This window comes from Anser brachyrhynchus, assembly GCF_964034855.1.
Source record: "Anser brachyrhynchus genome assembly, chromosome: 8".
Taxonomy (NCBI): Eukaryota; Metazoa; Chordata; class Aves; order Anseriformes; family Anatidae; genus Anser; species Anser brachyrhynchus.
In genome coordinates, this window is record NC_137702.1 from 12,914,185 (window position 1) to 12,933,165 (window position 18,981).

General features: G+C 37.1%; 1 protein-coding gene across 6 annotated transcripts in view; it reads right to left on the reverse strand.

Moving 5' to 3' along the window:
• The window catches only part of LOC308198984 (vitellogenin-1), a 45,865-nt gene extending 30,600 nt beyond the window's left edge, over positions 1-15,265 (reverse strand). Inside the window, exons 1-11 of one of the 6 annotated variants that reach the window (XM_080602295.1) lie at positions 13,276-13,826; positions 12,905-12,925; positions 12,528-12,679; positions 9,812-10,063; positions 7,473-7,634; positions 6,636-6,787; positions 3,761-3,911; positions 3,508-3,665; positions 3,220-3,385; positions 1,992-2,114; positions 273-491 (exon numbers count right to left, since the gene is read on the reverse strand). In XM_080602295.1, the coding sequence (XP_080458421.1) occupies positions 273-491; positions 1,992-2,114; positions 3,220-3,385; positions 3,508-3,665; positions 3,761-3,911; positions 6,636-6,787; positions 7,473-7,634; positions 9,812-10,063; positions 12,528-12,679; positions 12,905-12,925; positions 13,276-13,315 (1,596 nt within the window). In that variant the 5' untranslated portion in view covers positions 13,316-13,826. Of the gene's footprint in view, positions 1-272; positions 492-1,991; positions 2,115-3,219; positions 3,386-3,507; positions 3,666-3,760; positions 3,912-6,635; positions 6,788-7,472; positions 7,635-9,811; positions 10,064-12,527; positions 12,680-12,904; positions 12,926-13,275; positions 13,827-13,866; positions 14,238-14,301 lie in introns of those variants that run through there. The other 5 variants (XM_080602296.1, XM_080602297.1, XM_080602299.1 and 2 more) reach the window with 5 other exon arrangements.
• Between the last annotated feature and the right edge of the window lie 3,716 nt (positions 15,266-18,981).

The following is an 18,981-nucleotide window of genomic DNA, read 5'->3' on the forward strand; positions in this document are numbered from 1 at the left end:
GTGGAAATACTGATTTGTCTTCAACAACAGGGTAATGAATATACCCTTTTAATGGGATTTTTGCTGCTTTCTGAAATACTAGAGGTTAATGTCAAAAGGAATAAAACATGATAACTTAGGAATGGTGAAAGAATTAAAAAAAAAAAGCCCAAATATATTATAGCTACATTTGGAAAAAAAAAATCCTGCTACTTTCTCCCTTATCCCCCATCATCGATTAGCAGCAATGTGTTGACTTATCGCGAGTACAAAGGAGACTTTTGTTTCCTTACCATTTTTGGGTCTCTTATGCCTATATTTTTCAGGGCCATCACAGCAGTCGCATGGACTTTGAGTGGCAGATCTGAGGCACCAGCTGCATATCCAGGCAAAAATTTCTTGATGTGCTTGATGCTGGCTGGATGTCCCACATTTCCAAGGGCTTTCAAGGCCAGGGAAATTTCTTCTGTGTTAGACTTGCTCAGTGCCTCTCCTGCAAAGCCATGGAGCAGCTGAAAAAGGAAAACAAATCTGTTGAGTTCAATTCCAGCTCTTATCTATACTCCATTCCACAGCCTATGTTTGTGGCTGGACTTTGATAATTTCAGTTTGTTCAACTCACTTATTTTATTTTTTTAAATTCTTTTTTATGCTCATGAATAGGACATTTTATTCATGGAAGTATAGCCAAGAAAGCTGCTATGAACAGCTTCTTCATCATTATGCGTTAAAGTTATCTAATAAGATTTTTAAAGACAAAATTAATGGATAGATTCTAGTTCCTACTGCTTTTCAGGGTGAGTTGAGAACCCAGCAGTAAAGTCCTTTGAATATCTCTGCCTACTGTCTGAAGACAGGTGCAAAAATGCAGATATAATTTAATCCTTCAGACCCTTAAATAAGATTCCTGAAGAGATAGGGCTAGTGGTGGTGTCCTTCAAGGTATCTGTGACAGCAACTTTTTAGTGTGGATTGATAGCCAGGAATGAGATCATCAGGTCACTTTACAGCCTTCCTTGTAAGTAACGGGATCACACTTATATTTATGTGGCAAGATTAAAAATAGTTGTCTGAAGACTCTGAATATGAGAAAAGAACTATATCCTAGCAGAAAACTTTTACAAAGAAAAAAAAAAAGCTCTACAAAAGAAACACAGATGTTATAGAATAATTTCAATACAGTTCCTCTGTTTTAAAATATTAAAATTTTAAAATGCATTGAATGAGGCTACATAAACATTTGCTCTGGGAAAGAATTTCCATTCCCTGGCGCTGGGTTTCTTAGATTTTATTAGCTCAAGAGCACTGGTTGGAATTGTAACACAGGAAATGCATGTAGGAACATCAACCATGCCTACATACCACAGGAAAAAATAATGGCAGGCATACAATGTATTGGTAAAACCCTGTTTTTACTGAGGGTGGTGGACTGACCAGTGTTCTAGACTGAGAAAACTTATTTCTCCCTCTCTATCACTGGCCAGTTGGACAACCTCTGTAAACCATGACATGCACCCCTAGAATGGGAAAATGTTATTTACTGCCTATTTAAGTTGTTTTCAGGCATGCTGAGTAAAAACATTGCAGAACAGGGATGTTAATGCCGTTACTGAAACCTTATACTCAATGTGGATGACTGGGCTCTGTTTCTGGCTGGAAAATGTCTGAGCTACACAGCTTTGAGCAAAACCCTGGGCTTTTGTGTCATTCAGTTTATGTATCTGTTAAGTGCTTTTATCTAGAAGTATTTCAGAGCAGTGCCATGGGACTTCATTATTAATTGGCAATAAAGCACTCAGAGATACTCAGATAGAAAGTGCCATGAATTATATGAGGCTTCTTCTCACTCTCTTTTGTGTGTTAATCTGAAGATAAGAATGTTGTATTTAACCAACTGGGGTTCCTTTCCCCAAAGGAAACAATGTACTTAAGTGAAATACAGATTTCTGAATAATGAGGAAAGAACTCAAGGCTTAATTCTTCTTTTAAATGATACATAAAAATTTGGTTACCTGGAGACATTCAGAGCAGGAGTCTGATGAGGAGCACTGTTTGTGGCACAGTGATGCATAGCTGAGATGACAAACCTTTCCAAGTACAGTACTTGAGCGCGGACAATGCTTTTTCACGATGAGCTGGGGAGAAAGCAGTTATTTGTTACCACCATTAATGAAAAGAGCAGCAGTATTAGAAACAGTGTTTCTACCAAATTCAAGGCAATACTAGGCTTTTTATTTTTTATTTTTATTTTTATTTGTATTAATGGATTTATAGTTATTCAGCGGATATTACTGTATTTGACAATGCAATCACAAAGTAATTCCAAGTAACATCTGGCAGGCAAATGTGTTGCTTTTATATTGTTTTGGATTTAAAGTTGGTATAGACTATAATCTGAAAGGAGGAAATAAACCAGTTATGAAATGGATAGTTTATTAATTGGGCACACATTATTCAAAAAGCATTCTTAGGTGTTTTATAATTGCTTCAGCTATAGATACAAAACGAAAATTTGAAATCCATTGTGAATGGAGTTCGGTACTTTGGGCAGACAGGAATATTCATATAAATGTAGGAAATGATGGGAGGCAACAACACACTTCTTTGAGTGGGAAGCACAGCATTACCACACAGCAATGGCCAGGCTGTCTTGGCTTTTACAGCTGGCAAAACTCTATTCTGATATTCATGGTCTCTACTGAGGATAGGCAGAGATAAGTATCTGCATTTGAGGGCAGAATTAGACCCTGCAGAATAGGAAAAAATTGTAAAAATGATTAAACCTCCTACATGGGCTCTACATTGGCATAATTCCCTTGATTTCAATAGATCTGCTCTGATTTATATCCATCCTGCCAGGTCAATCAGGATGAATACACGGATATAACAAATATGTATTTCTTACTCCCTAGTCTTTGTAGACACTCTGTTAGGGATCCAATCTGATGTAACTATAAAGTACATTTGGACAAAGGAAGACTAGAAACCACTGTTTGCAACAATAACCTCTGTCACTGGGGAGTATTTCACTCTTTCTTTCCAGTTTTATTCTGGATTCATTTTTGCCCTTTTGATTTGCATTCTCCTCCCCTCAAGACACTCAGGAAATAAACTCCTTTCAACTTCGCTAGAGGATATAAAACCTTTATATTTTCAAAGCCTTTGCAATCTTGTCAAAGTAATAAATACAGCATATGTTAAAATCAGTAAAGAGCGATTTGAGTGTTTAAAGAATCCTACTGTAGCTTCTTCCATCACGTCCTGAGTTGGTGTGCTCGAGTGCAGAGCCACAAGCACTGACTGAGCCACTTCCCAGTTGGTGAGCTCCTGTTTTTCCATTTTATGCCTCAAGAACCTGAGTGCACGGTGACTGGCCACTGCAGGAAGTATATCCAAAAAGTAGCGCCTGGAATGGGAAAGGCAAGGACCATTTTCCAGATCAGTACTTGAACACAATAATTCCAGATGGCCTCCAACAGAGCTGACATGGTTTATCAGTAGAAGATTCACTACTTGTATTGTTTGTACCTGTACGCTGGCCGATTTGAGAACCGTTTCCACACTGACTCGTAATTCTCCTCATTTGCAGCACGGAAGAGGTGCATAAGCTTGAGGGCTTTCGCTGGTGCATCACTGGGAAGCTGTTCATATGTGGTCTCTACTAGGTCTTGCAGGCTTTCTTCTATCTGCAGGAAGATTAAAATGCGTGAAGCTCACATGCTGTTTCCCACATGCACTGATTCTAATCTCCAGCCAAAAGTCTGTCAGAGGCTGAATTTACCTGGCTTTCCACATCTTTTATTTTGAATAAGTGGACAGGAAGCTGAAGCAATTCACTGCCAAACTGGTACTGAAGTGACCCACGTTTCTGGAATTCTTTTGGTGGGACCTCTGCCATGTGCTTTTGCACATCAATCAAGGCAAGTTTCTGCCTGGAATGGAGGAAACCAGAGAGAGAACATCACAAGATGCACGATACAAACTGTTTCTACCTCTCTGCATTACCATGCAGCTGCATTTTTTTAAAGGCTTTGGTTATTGAGGGGTAAAGATATTTACAAACAGATGGCATTAGGACACAATGCTCAGAACTGTACTCTGAGAAGGTGTTCATTTACTCAACAGGGCTCAGATCAGAGCCAGTCTTTCCTTCAACTGGAATAACACAGCTTGAGAATTTATGGAAGAAGTGGGAGGTGAGAAGCTGTGACCTGAAAAAAATCACAGAAACTGTGTGTTGTGTCTTAAGGAGTAAACTAAGGATTAGGGAAAAATAACTGGTAGGAAAGTTTTTCAGAAATTATCACTTAATTTAAACCTTTTAAGATGTTCATGAAAGCTTTCACACGTCTGTGCCTCCTGGATGATTCAAAAGGAATTGAAAATTGTTAGATACAATAAGAAATGTTATAGTCTTTTTATTTGCTCTATTTCTATTTCCTCCCCATTTTGCCTGGCAAGCTGAATGTCCTGGGGACTGCAGAAGATAAAAGGTTCTCATGAAGTTTCAAATTGGATTTCCCAAAGAGGGACAGATAAATTCAGGATTACTCTTTGGAAAAGTACTCAAGTTTCTGGAAACTTTTCAAAGAGCACCAAACCTCTATCCTTTGTTATTAGGAATAATTCCAATTAGAGACTGTCTTTGCAAACATTTTCTGTCTGTGCTCAATATTCATCTAAAGAGATGCATCCTATGACACCAATTATGTTTAAAATAGGTCATTTAGGACACTATAATAAATTTAGGCATTTGTATTTAACAACTGAAAACATTCCAAAAGCAATATTGTTGTACTACACAGTAACTCAAAATCTCTGTAGAAAATTGGCTTGTTTATTTTGGAATCTCTATGATGATCTCCTGTATCACTTTCTATCTACTCCTTCTGTACGGATTACAGAGAATGGCTGCCGAAAATATCATACAACTACTTCCCAGACAAGCCACTAGAATTTGAATAGAAATAACTACAGAATCAGAAGAGATTTTTTTCTTTTTTTATACTTTTTAACTTTATAACTTTTTTATAAAAGTTTATATAATATTGTTGAAAAGGCCTTTGGATCAGAAAGTATAACATCAGGTACACTTTGGCAGATTTAACTCCCTTTTTGAAAATGTGATGGATCTATTATGTTTTCATCTCCATTGTTTTGGGAAGGGATATATCTTCCTAGAATAGATGAGAAAATGTTAGACTCCAAAAGGAAGAACAAATGAATACTAAAGATAGAATTTAAATGGTGAAACAAAAATAAAACCTCTCTTGTCTTTAAAAGGTGCTGTAAGAGTCTTATGCTGAACAGGTCTGAAAAAATCAACTCCAAATGTTTTAAGTCCTTGCTGCTAGATTTTCTATTTATTTATTTATTTAACACAGAGTGTATTGCAAAATTAACTTCTGAAAACTTGTATGACACAACAATATCTTGCCAGCTATGTTTGGCCCTTTCTTCTGGGCAATGCAAGAGATCATGCAAGAGAAAATGGGGAAGAATAAAGGTACTACCCTTTCTGGGGGCTCTATACCTGAAGAAGAATAGTAAGGATGACAGTCTATGTAGGCTAGCAGAGAGTGAGCTGAAATCAGCACTGGCCCCAGACTAATGATCACTCACAGCAGCCTATAATTTCATAAAAATACTACAGCTGTATCCATCTTTACCTAGATTGCGCGAGACAGTAAAGCTGCTTTCATCTTTACTGTTCTGTTTATTTTGGTTAACCAAACTGAAAATATTTATCATATTAGTTAAGTTAATCATTGTTTTATTGACATGAAATTTCTGATGTTGCAGTTTCCAAAACTTTATATTATACCAGTAGATTCTTACAGAAAATGGAGCAATGCAAGATTACAGCAGTTGAAGAGAGGGATTAAGGTATAACTTCTGTACAGTGACATTCATTCAGAAAATGATATTCAGTTGGACTACCCTGTCTACCAGAATTCTTTACTAAAGCAGGTAGCAAAAAATTTTCAATAGATTATTTTGATGCAGACAAATCAAAATAATTAAAACACTGAAAATCTGGGATCTTGAGCAGAGGCTTAATTTCTTAGACAACTATGTTCTCATTTTGCCCCAAACTTGTTTAAAAAACACGCAAAATTTTTACATGTATTGTTCCCAATCTTTTTGCAATAAAAAACAATTTCCTATCAAGGAACAGTTTTGGTGGAAGATTTGCAAGCAGCCCACAGTACTTAGGAAGTATATCGGAATCCAAAGTCCTACCTAGCTTTCTCGTGAACTAGTCTCCAGGGTCTCTTACTGCATTATTATTTTCCAGGGAACTCTCTTTCAGTGAGTAACTGTCTTTCAAAGTATTTTACTGCAAATATATTAGTTCACAGTTTTTCAGATGGAATTACATTTGTTTTGGCTTTTATGACATAAATCAAATATCCTTGAGAAATAAAATAGTCAAACCCTGCCAAGTTTAGCTAACAAAATTTGGATAGTGATGTGCATGTTTCAGATTTACAACTAACAGTGAAGGTTGTTTTTATGAACTGTTTGGGGTTTTATGTAATTAAATACTGGCAAACAATAGACCGTGGAAGTAAAGGATTTATTTCAGTTATGGAGTTTGACCAGATTACTGAGATGCTGAGTTAGCTGCTGAATTGAAGGCATATGTACAGTACCTTGCTTCCACTATAACATTTCCTCCTGTTATCTCATTGAATGGTGCAAACTGGTGTATTTCCTCAACATCAGCTTGTGTGATTACAGCTTCATTACGTGCGTATTTAATTTTGTAATTGTAAGTAGCAGTTGCCCGGGAATTCTTGTTTCTCTTCATAATGAAAAAAAGTAACAAAGAACATAGAAAGTCATTTAACTTCTAAATTCTGTGCCTAGAAGCTATTACATCACCCACTTCAACCCACTTATTTTCCAGGGCTGTTTTGCTCATTGACCACATGAGCACTTGATGTGAACTCTGCCTGTACACTTCCATGGGAGAGGTCAGGCACGCTGTTTGGCTCCGTTTCTTTTACTGCTAGTAACACTCCTAACTGTTAACTGTTTTTTTCTTTTCCCAAGTGTAAGTCTTTGGTTATTGCCTTGGGAAGGAGAGACGCTTGCTGGGCAGAGCAGCAGTAAAAGCCACACAATTTCTTATTTCAAATACAGGATTATAATACGACACAGAAGTATCTATCCTGAATAGAAACTGGACTTAGCTTTTTTTTTTTTTTCCCTCTCTCCTAACAGAGGAGGTGAATTAACTCATGTTGATAATTAATGGTTTCCAATCCAGCCAGCTGAGGTATATGTATAGTACACAACAGTCTGCACCACAGACCTCCGCTGCTCTGTGGATTTCATTTTCATACAGAAAAAAAAAAAGTCAATAGATATAACAGAACTGACTCTTCTCTCACTTTGGGTGTTACAAAACATCGGATAATGTGGATGCTAAATGTCTCTCTGCATATGACTATAAAATATGTAAACATGATACTGCTCTACTTTACCTGCTGGCAGGTCCGGCATGGATGAGTGTATGCTGAACCTGTGACCACTTGGACTTTCTCTTCACAACTGTTCAGGTCCTTGGATTTGGTCACATAGACTAGGTTTGCTCTCTTGTTTTCTTGAATTGCATACGTTGTGTTACAAATACCTCCGATCCCAGCCTGGCAAAATAGAGATAGTGATCTTAGAAGTTTACCCCTCCACAAAGCTCCATCAATTCCTCACATGGACTCTGCTGTTTAATTCTATATTTTCAAAATTTCTGATGGAAGTGCATGCTTTTTTATTCATTGTACTCTCTAGAAGGAAAAATGGGATGATCTGTACTTTCATTTCCTTTTTACATGTAACAGGTTACCAGTAAGCCAAACCAGACTTTCCCTGAGAGAACTAAAACATTTGAGAGCTTCCCTGAGACAAGATCTGAAGCCTGAGAAAAGATGGGTAGTGATTTCCAGTTAGAGCTGTTGATTATGAAATACGATTTGAGGAATATTAATAAAAAGTGCCAAAATAACGTGATCAGTCAGAATGAAATCTCAACAGCAAAGTATTTTAAGGTTGGAGATGACATTCTGCCCTTAAAATTTGCTTTTATAGATAGCTTAAAAATGCTTATGGAACAGGCCTTGGAATATCAGGTGATCTGTCACGATACGAACAGCAAGAAGTAAAAAGAATTTCAGGACAGCAGGGTTTTGATTGTGGGTTTTCTTGAGTGTGCATTTTTAGCTCAGATCTTCAATAATATTTGAAGCATATATATTTATAAGAGCTCTTAAATCTCCTCAGTCAGCGAGGAGGTTTTGGAGAGGAAAATATTTGATTGCATTTTAGGAGGAAGGGTTATTTTCATGATTTTTTTATTGTTATTGATACCATAGCCACTCCAGAGAGCAGCTCTGGGCTATGTCAGAACAGCAAAATGGTCATGTGATGGTTGCAAGGCAAGTCATACCCACTCTATCTTTGATTTAACAGCATTCCTGAAGACACAGTGGCTTCGGTAAGGGCTAGGAATAAGAACCCACATGCAGGCTTTCGAAAAGACTTGTACTCTGCAGATACAGGTATGGGGCTCCTCTGCAGACTTCAGGGTGAGGTAGAGACATTTAAACTTTAAAGGGGAATGTGGCTTGGTGGGATGAGTTAGCCTCATGCATTACTCGACTTGTAGGGTTATTTAATTCACAGCTAGCTCAGATATCCTTGCCCTACACCCTGTAGGCTGTGAAGTAGACTTGCCCAGCTTAGTCCTTTAAACCTGTGTGCAGCTTGTATTCAGGGACTAATAATGCTTATTTTCCTTTACAGAGAGAGTTGAGATTGTCAAGCAAGTGTGCCAATGCTCATTAATCAGTTGCTGCCTGAGAAAAGCAAAGAAAACTTGGAAACAATTTTAGGAGGTGAAGTCACATATATTGCTCAGCTATGAGAATGGGACATATTGCTAACTGAATTAGAAAGAATGAAGATGTAAAACTAGATATGAGAAAATAGAGCTGCAGAATATGCGACACCACCACCCGGGTTTTTATGTGCAACAAGCAGCACGATATTAAATAATGCAGTTCCTTTCCGAGAAAGAGCTCCAGTTACATAAAAACACATTTAAAAAAAATTAGTTATTCTGGTCTGCATTTTCAATAAAAATAACATGAAAGTATAATAATTTCAAGGTTTTTGCTGATCTCTGAATCAAATGTAGTCTAATCAATGTAAATACAGTTTTGGAAAAGCCAAACACATTGCAATTTCTATGGTGAATAGTAATATCAGATGATTTACCTCGACTAATATATTAAAACCTGAAAAACAGTGGAAATTCCAACAGAGCATCAACTGAAGCTGTCAAATCTATTACAGTAATATCATAGCATATGTACTGTTTTCCTTTTAAAAGAGGAGCTAGAAGATATTAAAGTATATATGATTGGTTAAAAAGTCAAATTGCTGTTATTTTAGCTTTAATCTTGTGTTGCAAAGTTTAAGCCTGTTTTAATACAGTAGTCAAATTTTACATAAGCTTCAGCTTTCACAGGAATTTACTTTTCCTAGAATTGCAAGCCAGAGTTTGTAAGGGTCTAATACTGCAAATGTATTTGCTGAAATACTTTGATCAATCAGATTAAAAATCTACTGTTCTGTCATCCTGTTTAGCTACAGCTCCATCAAATATTGTTCCATAAGAATAACCAAATGGTGATTACCCAAGCTTAGGTGTTTCTTGGTATTGAAGTTTTTATCAGGGATGAATTCAGAAAATATAGTAGAAGAATCTGAAGAGAAGGCTTATTTATTTGTATAGCAACCACAATGGCCAAGACAAAATGCTCACCTCCTGTAAACTGTATGAATGCTGCATCTTCTTCATACTGAGTTCCAGCACGTTCAGAATCCCTCTGTATATGTTCAGACCATCATCCGAGACAGAATCAGGAGCCATGAGGTTTCCAACGTGTCCATTGCTATACTCAAACTTGATGGGATTACTAAGTTGTCCAGTTAGTGCCTGAGTCAGTTTCAGTGATCGAGAGAATGAGCTTGTAGGCCAGATGCCATTGTACTCTGCTGCTTCGATTGAGTGAATCTAGAACAAAAGGGGGGAATATAATTCCTCTTTAACTTTTTCATTTTTTTTTTTCAATACATGTAAGCAACTAGAATTTTACTCACTTCAAAAATACACATTTAAATAACATAAACTCTCTTCAAAGGGAAAACTTGTAGTTGTCATTTAACATAGTTCATACAAATATACATATTTTCATATATATAAAAGGAAAGAGAGTAATGCAAATGACTGTGACATTTCCACAGTCACTGCACTCTGTTCTGTTTCAGAGATAATCCATATTGCCAAAGGTTGACTTGTATGAAGAAATGAGCCAGAGAAGAACTGCATGAATCAGGTTGCTACCCAAAAGTAGTACGGAAGATCTGCAGGAAATTGCAGGAGAAAGTTAATGTTGCATAAAGCATCATTAACTCCTGTTGTGAACTCTGTCGTCTCTCTTGCTGGGGTCACAGAGCACAGACAGCGGTCAGAAACTAATAACAACATGGCTGCTGGGCCAGCCAGATAGTCATAATTAGTTTGAGCAGTGGAGAGCAGATTACAAAAATTGTCCTTCCCTACATGTTTTGCAGTGGCGCACAAGAGCCGAAGCCTCAGGCACTGGCCCAAACCCTGCTCCACACATCATGCTCTAGCTTCAACCTGGGCACATCCAAGCAAGCAGAAAGTTGTGCTAAACTGTGTATAACTTGAATGATTTCTACCCCATGGGAATGGGGCATGTTTAGCTTAGTTTCTCAGAGGACTCTTCCCTCCTATATATTTTGACAATTTAAAGAGACTCATCTCTGACACTTTAGGCTGGCAATATGATGCAAGATGCGATTTAATTTCTCAAAAAGCCACACAAACTAAATCCTCATAGAGCAAATCGTCGGAGACTGCACTTTCATATTTATTTTTGTTATTGTTGGTGGAGATCACTGCCATCCCCAGTAACTGAAGCTTACAGAGGAGGCTGTTACAGAGCAAATCCCTCATGCTGCCTCTTGGACATGCTTCTGGCATATTGCATTTGGGCAGGTTTGAGGCTGCTCTGCAGGGTCAGCACGAGGTAGTTTTCCTGAGCCCTCAGGGTCCAGGCAGGACTTACGCTGTCTGCTCAGTTTTGAACAGAGCTGGCAATTCCTACTCATGGGTTTGTGATGAAAAAATTGTCAGCTGGAAACTGCCCAGGGACCAGAGCTTTTTACTTAGGCTGAATACGAACTAGTAGGCTATAGATGAAAGACTAATTCCCTGAACCATCCCTCCAAACTAATTTAAATATAACAGCAGCAAAATAAACTTCTCCAGGAGCAGAAGGGAATAAATATATTGTTACCTTTCACTTAGAACTTGCCTCAAAACCTTGTGCCTTTTTTTTTTTTTTTCCTCCTTTCTTCCTAGAAAGTATTTATATTTGAAACTGAAACTTTTTCACAAATGCTCTATGGCAGGTGAAACAGTGTTGGAAGGTTTTAGGGAACAGGAGTCAATTTCTGGTGAAGACTCACCCCAGCACACCAAGAGCCATTTCAACATGTATACTCTTGCCCTGGCCATGGGGCAAGGATAAGAATTCTGCTTGCTCTGTGCCAGGGAAGTCTTCTACTCACCAGTACAGATGTGTGACTCTTATTTCCTTGTTTTTTTGAAAAAAAAAAAAAAAAAAATCCAGCTATGTGCAAAGGTCATGGAAAAACAATGTTTCCTGTCTAGCTCTATTATAATTTGAACTTATAAAAATACCTAGTACCAGAAGGGTAATTCAGTCTGAAAGGCTACAACATTTACAAGCATTTATCAGACAGTCACCAGTCTTTTTAATCTGCAGTTTTTCAATTTGCCCAATAAAAGCTTTTAAAAAGATCATTTTTCTTCCACATGCACAGAAGACTAAGTAGAATTTGTGTGAAGCAATTGAGGGGTGTGTTTCAATACATTCACTAGAAACTTGTATAGGCTTCTGTTAAAGGCAAAAGTGTTTCTCGCATAATCAGAACTCTTAGTAATTACTCAGCATGCAGTAAAAATATACAACTGAGGATGACAAAGGATGTCATTTGGGACCCTGCAGAAAAAGAAGCCACCAGATGACATTAATTATGCTAAATATTGAATCACATCCAGCTACTGTTGCATGTTTTATTGCCTTTCATTTGCTGGTTACGAAATCAGTTGATTAAATAATCCTAGGTTGTACAGTTTGGAACAATTGGATTGATCCAGTAATAAATTATTGTGCATTTCAAATTACATTCCATTGTCTCCCTGACCACAAAGCAGAAGAAATCCTTCAAACCCAAGGTTGGCTTGAGCTGAGAATTACCTGGCAAAGTGCAAACAGAATTTAGGGCACTGCATAAAAAAATAATAGTGTTAGTTACATTCTGCCTGAGTAAGCACAATATATGATGAAACTTAATTGCTTCCCAAAAGCTTAAAAAAATGTATGAAGAGAATTTTACCTTTCAAATTGAATACATTTTCTTACCCTAATAAGACAAAGTTTTGGCCCAATACCACTAATTTCCACTTTACTTTTTATTCTTATTCCAGCTCTTGCGAGTCCTTTCTCTGGAAGTCCACTGAGAAGTATACTTTCATGGTTATATGTATAAACCTTGTTTTCACTGAAATCAGGTTCTGCAAAGAAATTTTTCCCATAAAATGTTATAGAGATTGTATAGAACATATTAAAGTAACTGTATTAAAATGTATGGAACAAAAAAGATGAATTTGTTCATTTTTTTTACTGCACCTGAAGAAAATTAGCTGTTGCAAAATTGTATTAAACATTGATATACTTTTCAGATTCTATTTTGAATTTCACTCATTATAATTATAGTAGCTGATAGGAAAATTACTTACGGTAATTAAGATGCTGGCTCCCTGAAAGAGAAGGAAAAAAAAAAAAGAGTAATGAAATGACAAAGCAAAAATAACCCAAAATGTTAATGTATTTTAGTATGAAAGACTATATCTCATCTTGTGCATATGGCATAACTCTTTCCAATTAATTTTACTTGTAACTCAGCATATACACAAGAAGTTTCTTTTTATCAAACAACAAAAAATTTGTCATAAAATCATTTTAATATAAAATGATTTTAATATAAAATTTAATATAAAATATTTAAATAAAATTTTTAAAGTTCATTTTTGTAAGTGAACTGTACTTAGATTCTGAAACCTCTTCCTGAATCTATTATTAAGTTCATCAAAGCAGATAAGTTACTTACCCACCAGGGTTAAAAGCACGGTTAATATCAAGCCCCTCATGATGGGGATAAAGTAAAGGTGAACATGCTGGGTTCCCTTTTATAAAGGCATGTGCTATCACATGCCCCTTTTGGCAAGTTGGTTTGACAAATAACTGTATTTTAGAATGTGTATTGATCAATCAAAAAATAAACATCTCCGAGGGCATGAATGCTGACAACTTCAAATCACCTCATTATTTCAACTAACTTTCTTTCTATGTGAAACAGAAATTTTGTTTTTGGAATATCTTGCTTTCTTTTTTCTTTTTTTTCTTTTCTTTTTTTTTTTTGACATGTAGTTAATATAGTAAAAGAATAAATAAAGTACAACATTAAATCAAAGTAGTTCCATAATAATAACTTAAATAAGTTAGCTTTTCTCCAGTCTTAACTTTGATGTCCTGATAATTTTGACTTGCTAAGGATCACATCTTTGGAGACACACCTTGCTCTGTCACATTGTACATCTACTTTTAGAGGAGAGTTTGTAATTGATTTTATAGATTTAGGATTGAGATACCTCTAAGCTCATAGTCATGAAATGAGAAACTGTCTTTCCACAGTACCTACCACAGCTCTTTTTGCAAGTGTTGCTTGCTGCCTACACCTGGGAAGACAGATTTTCAGTGTAACCTTCACATTAGCTTCTGGCTAATGGTCAAAATTTGTACTATAAATAACAACAAGAGGGAAGATAATTTCTTTGTTTATAAGAAGAATGCAATAAAACAGAAGGTACATTTCTGGAAGCGCTCAGAGAAGTGGAAGCCTCAAGTTCTCAGTGACTTCTCTGGGGGCTTTGGCTGCTGAGTCTTCGGGGAAAATGTATTCAGAACTTCCCACTTATAGCCATAACATTTAGATCAATCCTTAGCAAAGCTAATTCAGGAGCGAGTTCCCTCCCTAACCTCAGTTATATATATATTTTTAAAGTGTTTAACATTTACTTTGAATTTAAGCTTGTCTTTTGGTCAAATGGTAAATTAAATATCACATAAAACCCACCTGGGTACAAGGGTTATTGAGGGGGCAGGAAAGAGAGCTCAGGAATGTATATCTGCTATTTCCTCGAGGCTGTGAAAGGTATAACATCCATGCAAGTAATGCACATCGTCAGGCAGCTGAACTCTATCCTCCAAAAGGAGAACAAGGTTTTCTCGGCTGTTGCTATTCATCAGGGAGGAGAAGAGTGAAACCTGAGTTTGGGTCCTGAGGCCCATACCACTGGAGCCTGAGAATATGCTTAACGCAGGCCCCATCTAACGGTCTCTTTAATGGATTACTTCATTCACTTGGAGTGATGCCACCTGACTGAGGAATAAAGAAGTGATTATTGTGGTGCCAATGCACCTGAGCTGGGGCTGTGGTGGCAGGCAACGTGGCCATATGCTAGGCCCCTTGCTTGCTGCAGCCCCACTGGCAGCTTGCAGACGAGAGAAGCTGTGAGTGGAGTGAGGTCTGCCTCGCCTGGGGACCTTCTCTGCTGACACCACCAGAAACCCTGAGAGTTTTTATATAGCAGCTTTCTTCCACAAAGGGAAAATGTGTATCTGGATGAGTAGTCAGATCTTCCATGAAAGGAAATGTGTGTCTAATAAAATATTGAAAAATATACGATAGACATATGAACTGTTACAAGAGATTAATAATTGGTATGTTCCTTCGCCATGGGTTTAGATGGTGAAAAATTAAGTGCACATGGCTTTTCCCTCATGTTTTCCTTCAGGGTGCTAACTAACAGCCCTGGCTTCTCAGTGTGTGAGAGACGATGAGACACACTGTGCTTGTAGGCCCTGTGAAATCCAGCAGCATACCTTGGCTGGCATATATGTACTGTCAAATATAGTTAGAAATGCCTTATAAAAAAGCTGTGCTGCTTGCAGCCAGGATGGAAATAAACGCACCACAGCAGTACGATGTGTGCACACCTCCCTGCTTCAGCCACCCTGCCTGTCAGCACTGCTTGTCGTGCTGCAACCTGGCCTCTCTGCACAGCACTGGGTTAGCATGCTCAGCTGGCCATGTTTCCATGTTATGGAACACAGAAACTACATAAATCAGACGAGTAATTTAAACTGTATTATTAGCAACATATTGAAATAATGATTAAGGGACACACACATTTTAATATGGAGTTATAACATTTTTCAATTTTAATAAAAGGCTTCATAATTGAGATATAACATCAATAGTTTTATTCTAACTGGATACTGAAAATATTGCATTTCTCTTTTTTAATGGGAACTACTGTAGGAGTCTAAGCTTGCAATCAGTATGTAGATACCTGATTACTAGATAGTTAGCTGAAATAATTAATATTGTTCAGGCTGCTGTGTTTTCATCTGCAACGTCTTCTCTATTTTGAATAACCCCTCTCTACCTAGCTTTTTCTGGTTGGGGGTTAGGAGAAAGTGATTTCAAAATTGTTGCGCCCATTATTACTTAAAAAAAAATATTAAAAAAAGGGGCAACCTAATAAATTCAGTAAGTGGAGAGGACACAGCTAGTATCTGAGAGTCACAGCACTGGTCTCTAATCCTTTCTCCAAAGGAGACACATCTTTCCATGTAGCTCTGAGGGCAGAAACAGGCCATCTATCACTTTAAGAAAATGGATAAAAGGAGGAAAGGTGAGAGCCACGTTTTTTAAAGCCAGTATGTTTCTTCTTAAACATTCAAAACATTATGATAGTGAGCAAGAAAATAAAGGAAAATAAATAAAATACAATTAATCAGGCCCTCCACAAACAAATTCTAAGTTTTTAATTTAGTTGCTGAGGAAGGAACATTAATATGGGCATGGTCTTTACACACAACCTGTGTCTTTTTTCTTTCAAAGATATAAACAGTGAAGAAAAGGATTTCTTAAAAAGTGATGGGAAATATCTTGGGATTTTTTAATTTTAGAGGGAAGAGAGTATATGGCATTGAGTGTTAGAGAATGCATGATGGCTGTATAAGGGCTGCAGTAAGATGAGGTAGGCTGCTTTGAATTTACAGGGCACTTGCACCATAAATGAAACATGAATACAGGCTAATTAACCTGATTAGAGCTATTGCTTCTACACTGCAATTGTCTTTACATAACACATTCTGCTTGGGTAACAGTCTTATTATCTGCTGTTGTACTACTGCCGATAACTCTGCACTCTCCTTGTTCTGTATTCATGTTGCTGAATTATGGTGCAGTGATGCCATTTCCATCCTGCTAATATATAGCCTACCAACAAAGCAGGGATTAGCAAAACAGCTCCCAAGCAACCATAGCACGTTAAAATAGACATAATCAGTTGGCTAAGCTAAGTGATTTTTAGTTTTCAGTTTTCCTCATTCCTAAAGATGAGGAAGCCTTACTTAAAATATATATAAAAATTAAAAAAGAAGAAGAAAAAAAAAAGTTTCCCACCTGTTTCATATTTAACATTAACTCCTTGATTTTTTTTTCTTTTTTTCAACATATTCAGCATTTCCTATTGTAGCATAGCCTCCAAGATAATGTTTGATATTATCTCCAGAGACTCTGGACAGTGCCTAATGAATAAGAATGTGTTCTGGGTTGGGCTAAATTGCCATATGCTGATTCTAGTACATTCACAAAGGGATTCTGTTACACTAGCTTGCTTTAAAAGGTGCTTTTTAAATTTTTTTTTCTCTTTTCTCCCCCACTTCCATTCCTTTAACTAGAAAGAAACCAACAGGCCTAATTCCCTGCTGTTACCCCAGTTTGATGCTGGCACACCACCAATAGAGTGATAGCTGTGGGAATCAGATACGATGTTTGCAAAATGAAAGAGGTAGAAATGCTATTTATATTTTGTATAGCTGTTGGAGTATGCATGGTTTGAAAGATGTTGTTGATCTAGAGTTATAGTATTGCTGTAAATTATTTTTTTTTAAATAAGTTTGTTTTACTTTAATATATGCTGTTAGACCAAATACATGTTTTTGTGCATTTCAATGAACTTAGTGTGATTGTTCCTGATGTCTAGCCTGGATTTGCCTGTCATTTCCAGAGCAAAGAATGAACGTGAGAAAAAGAGAGGAAGTGTGGAATCAATCTCTGGCTGTCTCAGTCTGAAAACCAATTGTTTTTATACAACTTAGCTCTACGAAGTTGTTCAAAGGGTTTTAATTTCGTTTAAATACAAAAAAACACATTCTGAAGTCTAGTGGTCCACTGTCATTGCTATCATCATTGGCTCATCAGCTAGCATACTGATTAAGCAGCCTCAGGATTTTTCCCCCCCTTTCCGTATATACTATTTCCCAAGTCATTTAGTAGGGTTAAATGTCAGACCACTTGTCATCTGAGATTTGAGTCACGTCATATCTGAGGACTGGTGTTTGCTATGTAATTCTATTGCATTAGAAGATAATTTCTCCAAGTTTATCTTAACCCTAACTTAGACTTCATGGTCACACAGTGATTAGATTCAGTGGCATTGGTCATGACGGGAAATCAGGTAGCCCTGAAATTTAGCCCTATCATGTCTCCACCTCAGTCAATTGGGGGATGAAATGGTGACTGCATAAATTGGACACTGGAGAGCTCTGTGTGCTGCGTTATACATTGTTCGCCTATAGGCTGAGGTACTGCTTGTAATTGCATGCTTGGTTGGAGCTACCACGGCTAATTCAGAAAGAAAAAATACTTGTAGAAAGTTTATTCCAATGCCCTCTGACTGTATAAAACATTACAGGGAGGTGAGGAGCACCCAGGCCATCCTGTGTGCCTTAGGGTGGACTCCAGGAAGAAGTTTAACCTGGTTCAGCAAGGACTCAGCAGCAACCCTTTTGCAGGAGGTGCTGAGAGCATATGAACTATAGACTTGTTGCCACCTCAGGAAAAAGCCCATTATCCTCTGTAATCCTTTGTGAGGATCCTTTTCTGTTCTCTGATGAACAAGACCTTAGTCATTTGTGGGAGAGCCTTAGGAAGAACAAGACTCTCAAGACATTGTTTCTTTAGACCAAGACAAATATGTTAGAGGTAGAGAACTTCAGACTCTCCTAAGAAAGGAACTGGGCTTATTATTATATTTTTTTAAAGTGTGGAGTTGTACAAATATATACGAGTCCTCAAAAATGTGACTTATTTTGTGGTTCCACCCAAAATGTATATCATTCTTTATGAAAAATAAAGGATTTGTTTTCCCCAGAAGCCAATATTCTCAGGTATAATGATTATTTTTTTCTGTTTTTTAGACCTTCACCTTAGCGTTGTATTCCCTTATACTACAAAGCCATGGCAAGAGTATGGATATAGATCGTCACTTTCTAGTGTTAGATTGTCTGGTAAGTTTATGATATCAGGAGGAAGCTTAGTATGAACTTATTCTCAGTACAGAATATACGAGGAATGTGATACCTCTAGTTTCACAGCACTGGGTCACTGTGACATTAGGTCACATGGGTCAGATAAGATAAGCAGTGTATTATTCCCAAGGAAGAAGCAGATAATGCTCTGCCAGTTCAAACAACAGACATTGACTTTACCCTCAAAAAAAAAAAAAAAGGCAAAAGCATGTACCAGTATTTAATCAATGACTTTGACTTCCAAAGATTAAAGGGTCTAACCATATAAAAATAATAACACAGTTTGGTTTTTAAGTTAATGTGAAAGTTAGTTCAGGAATAAATTGAGCACCATATGTTTCATTACTTTGAAGGAAAGTTTCTAAGTTAT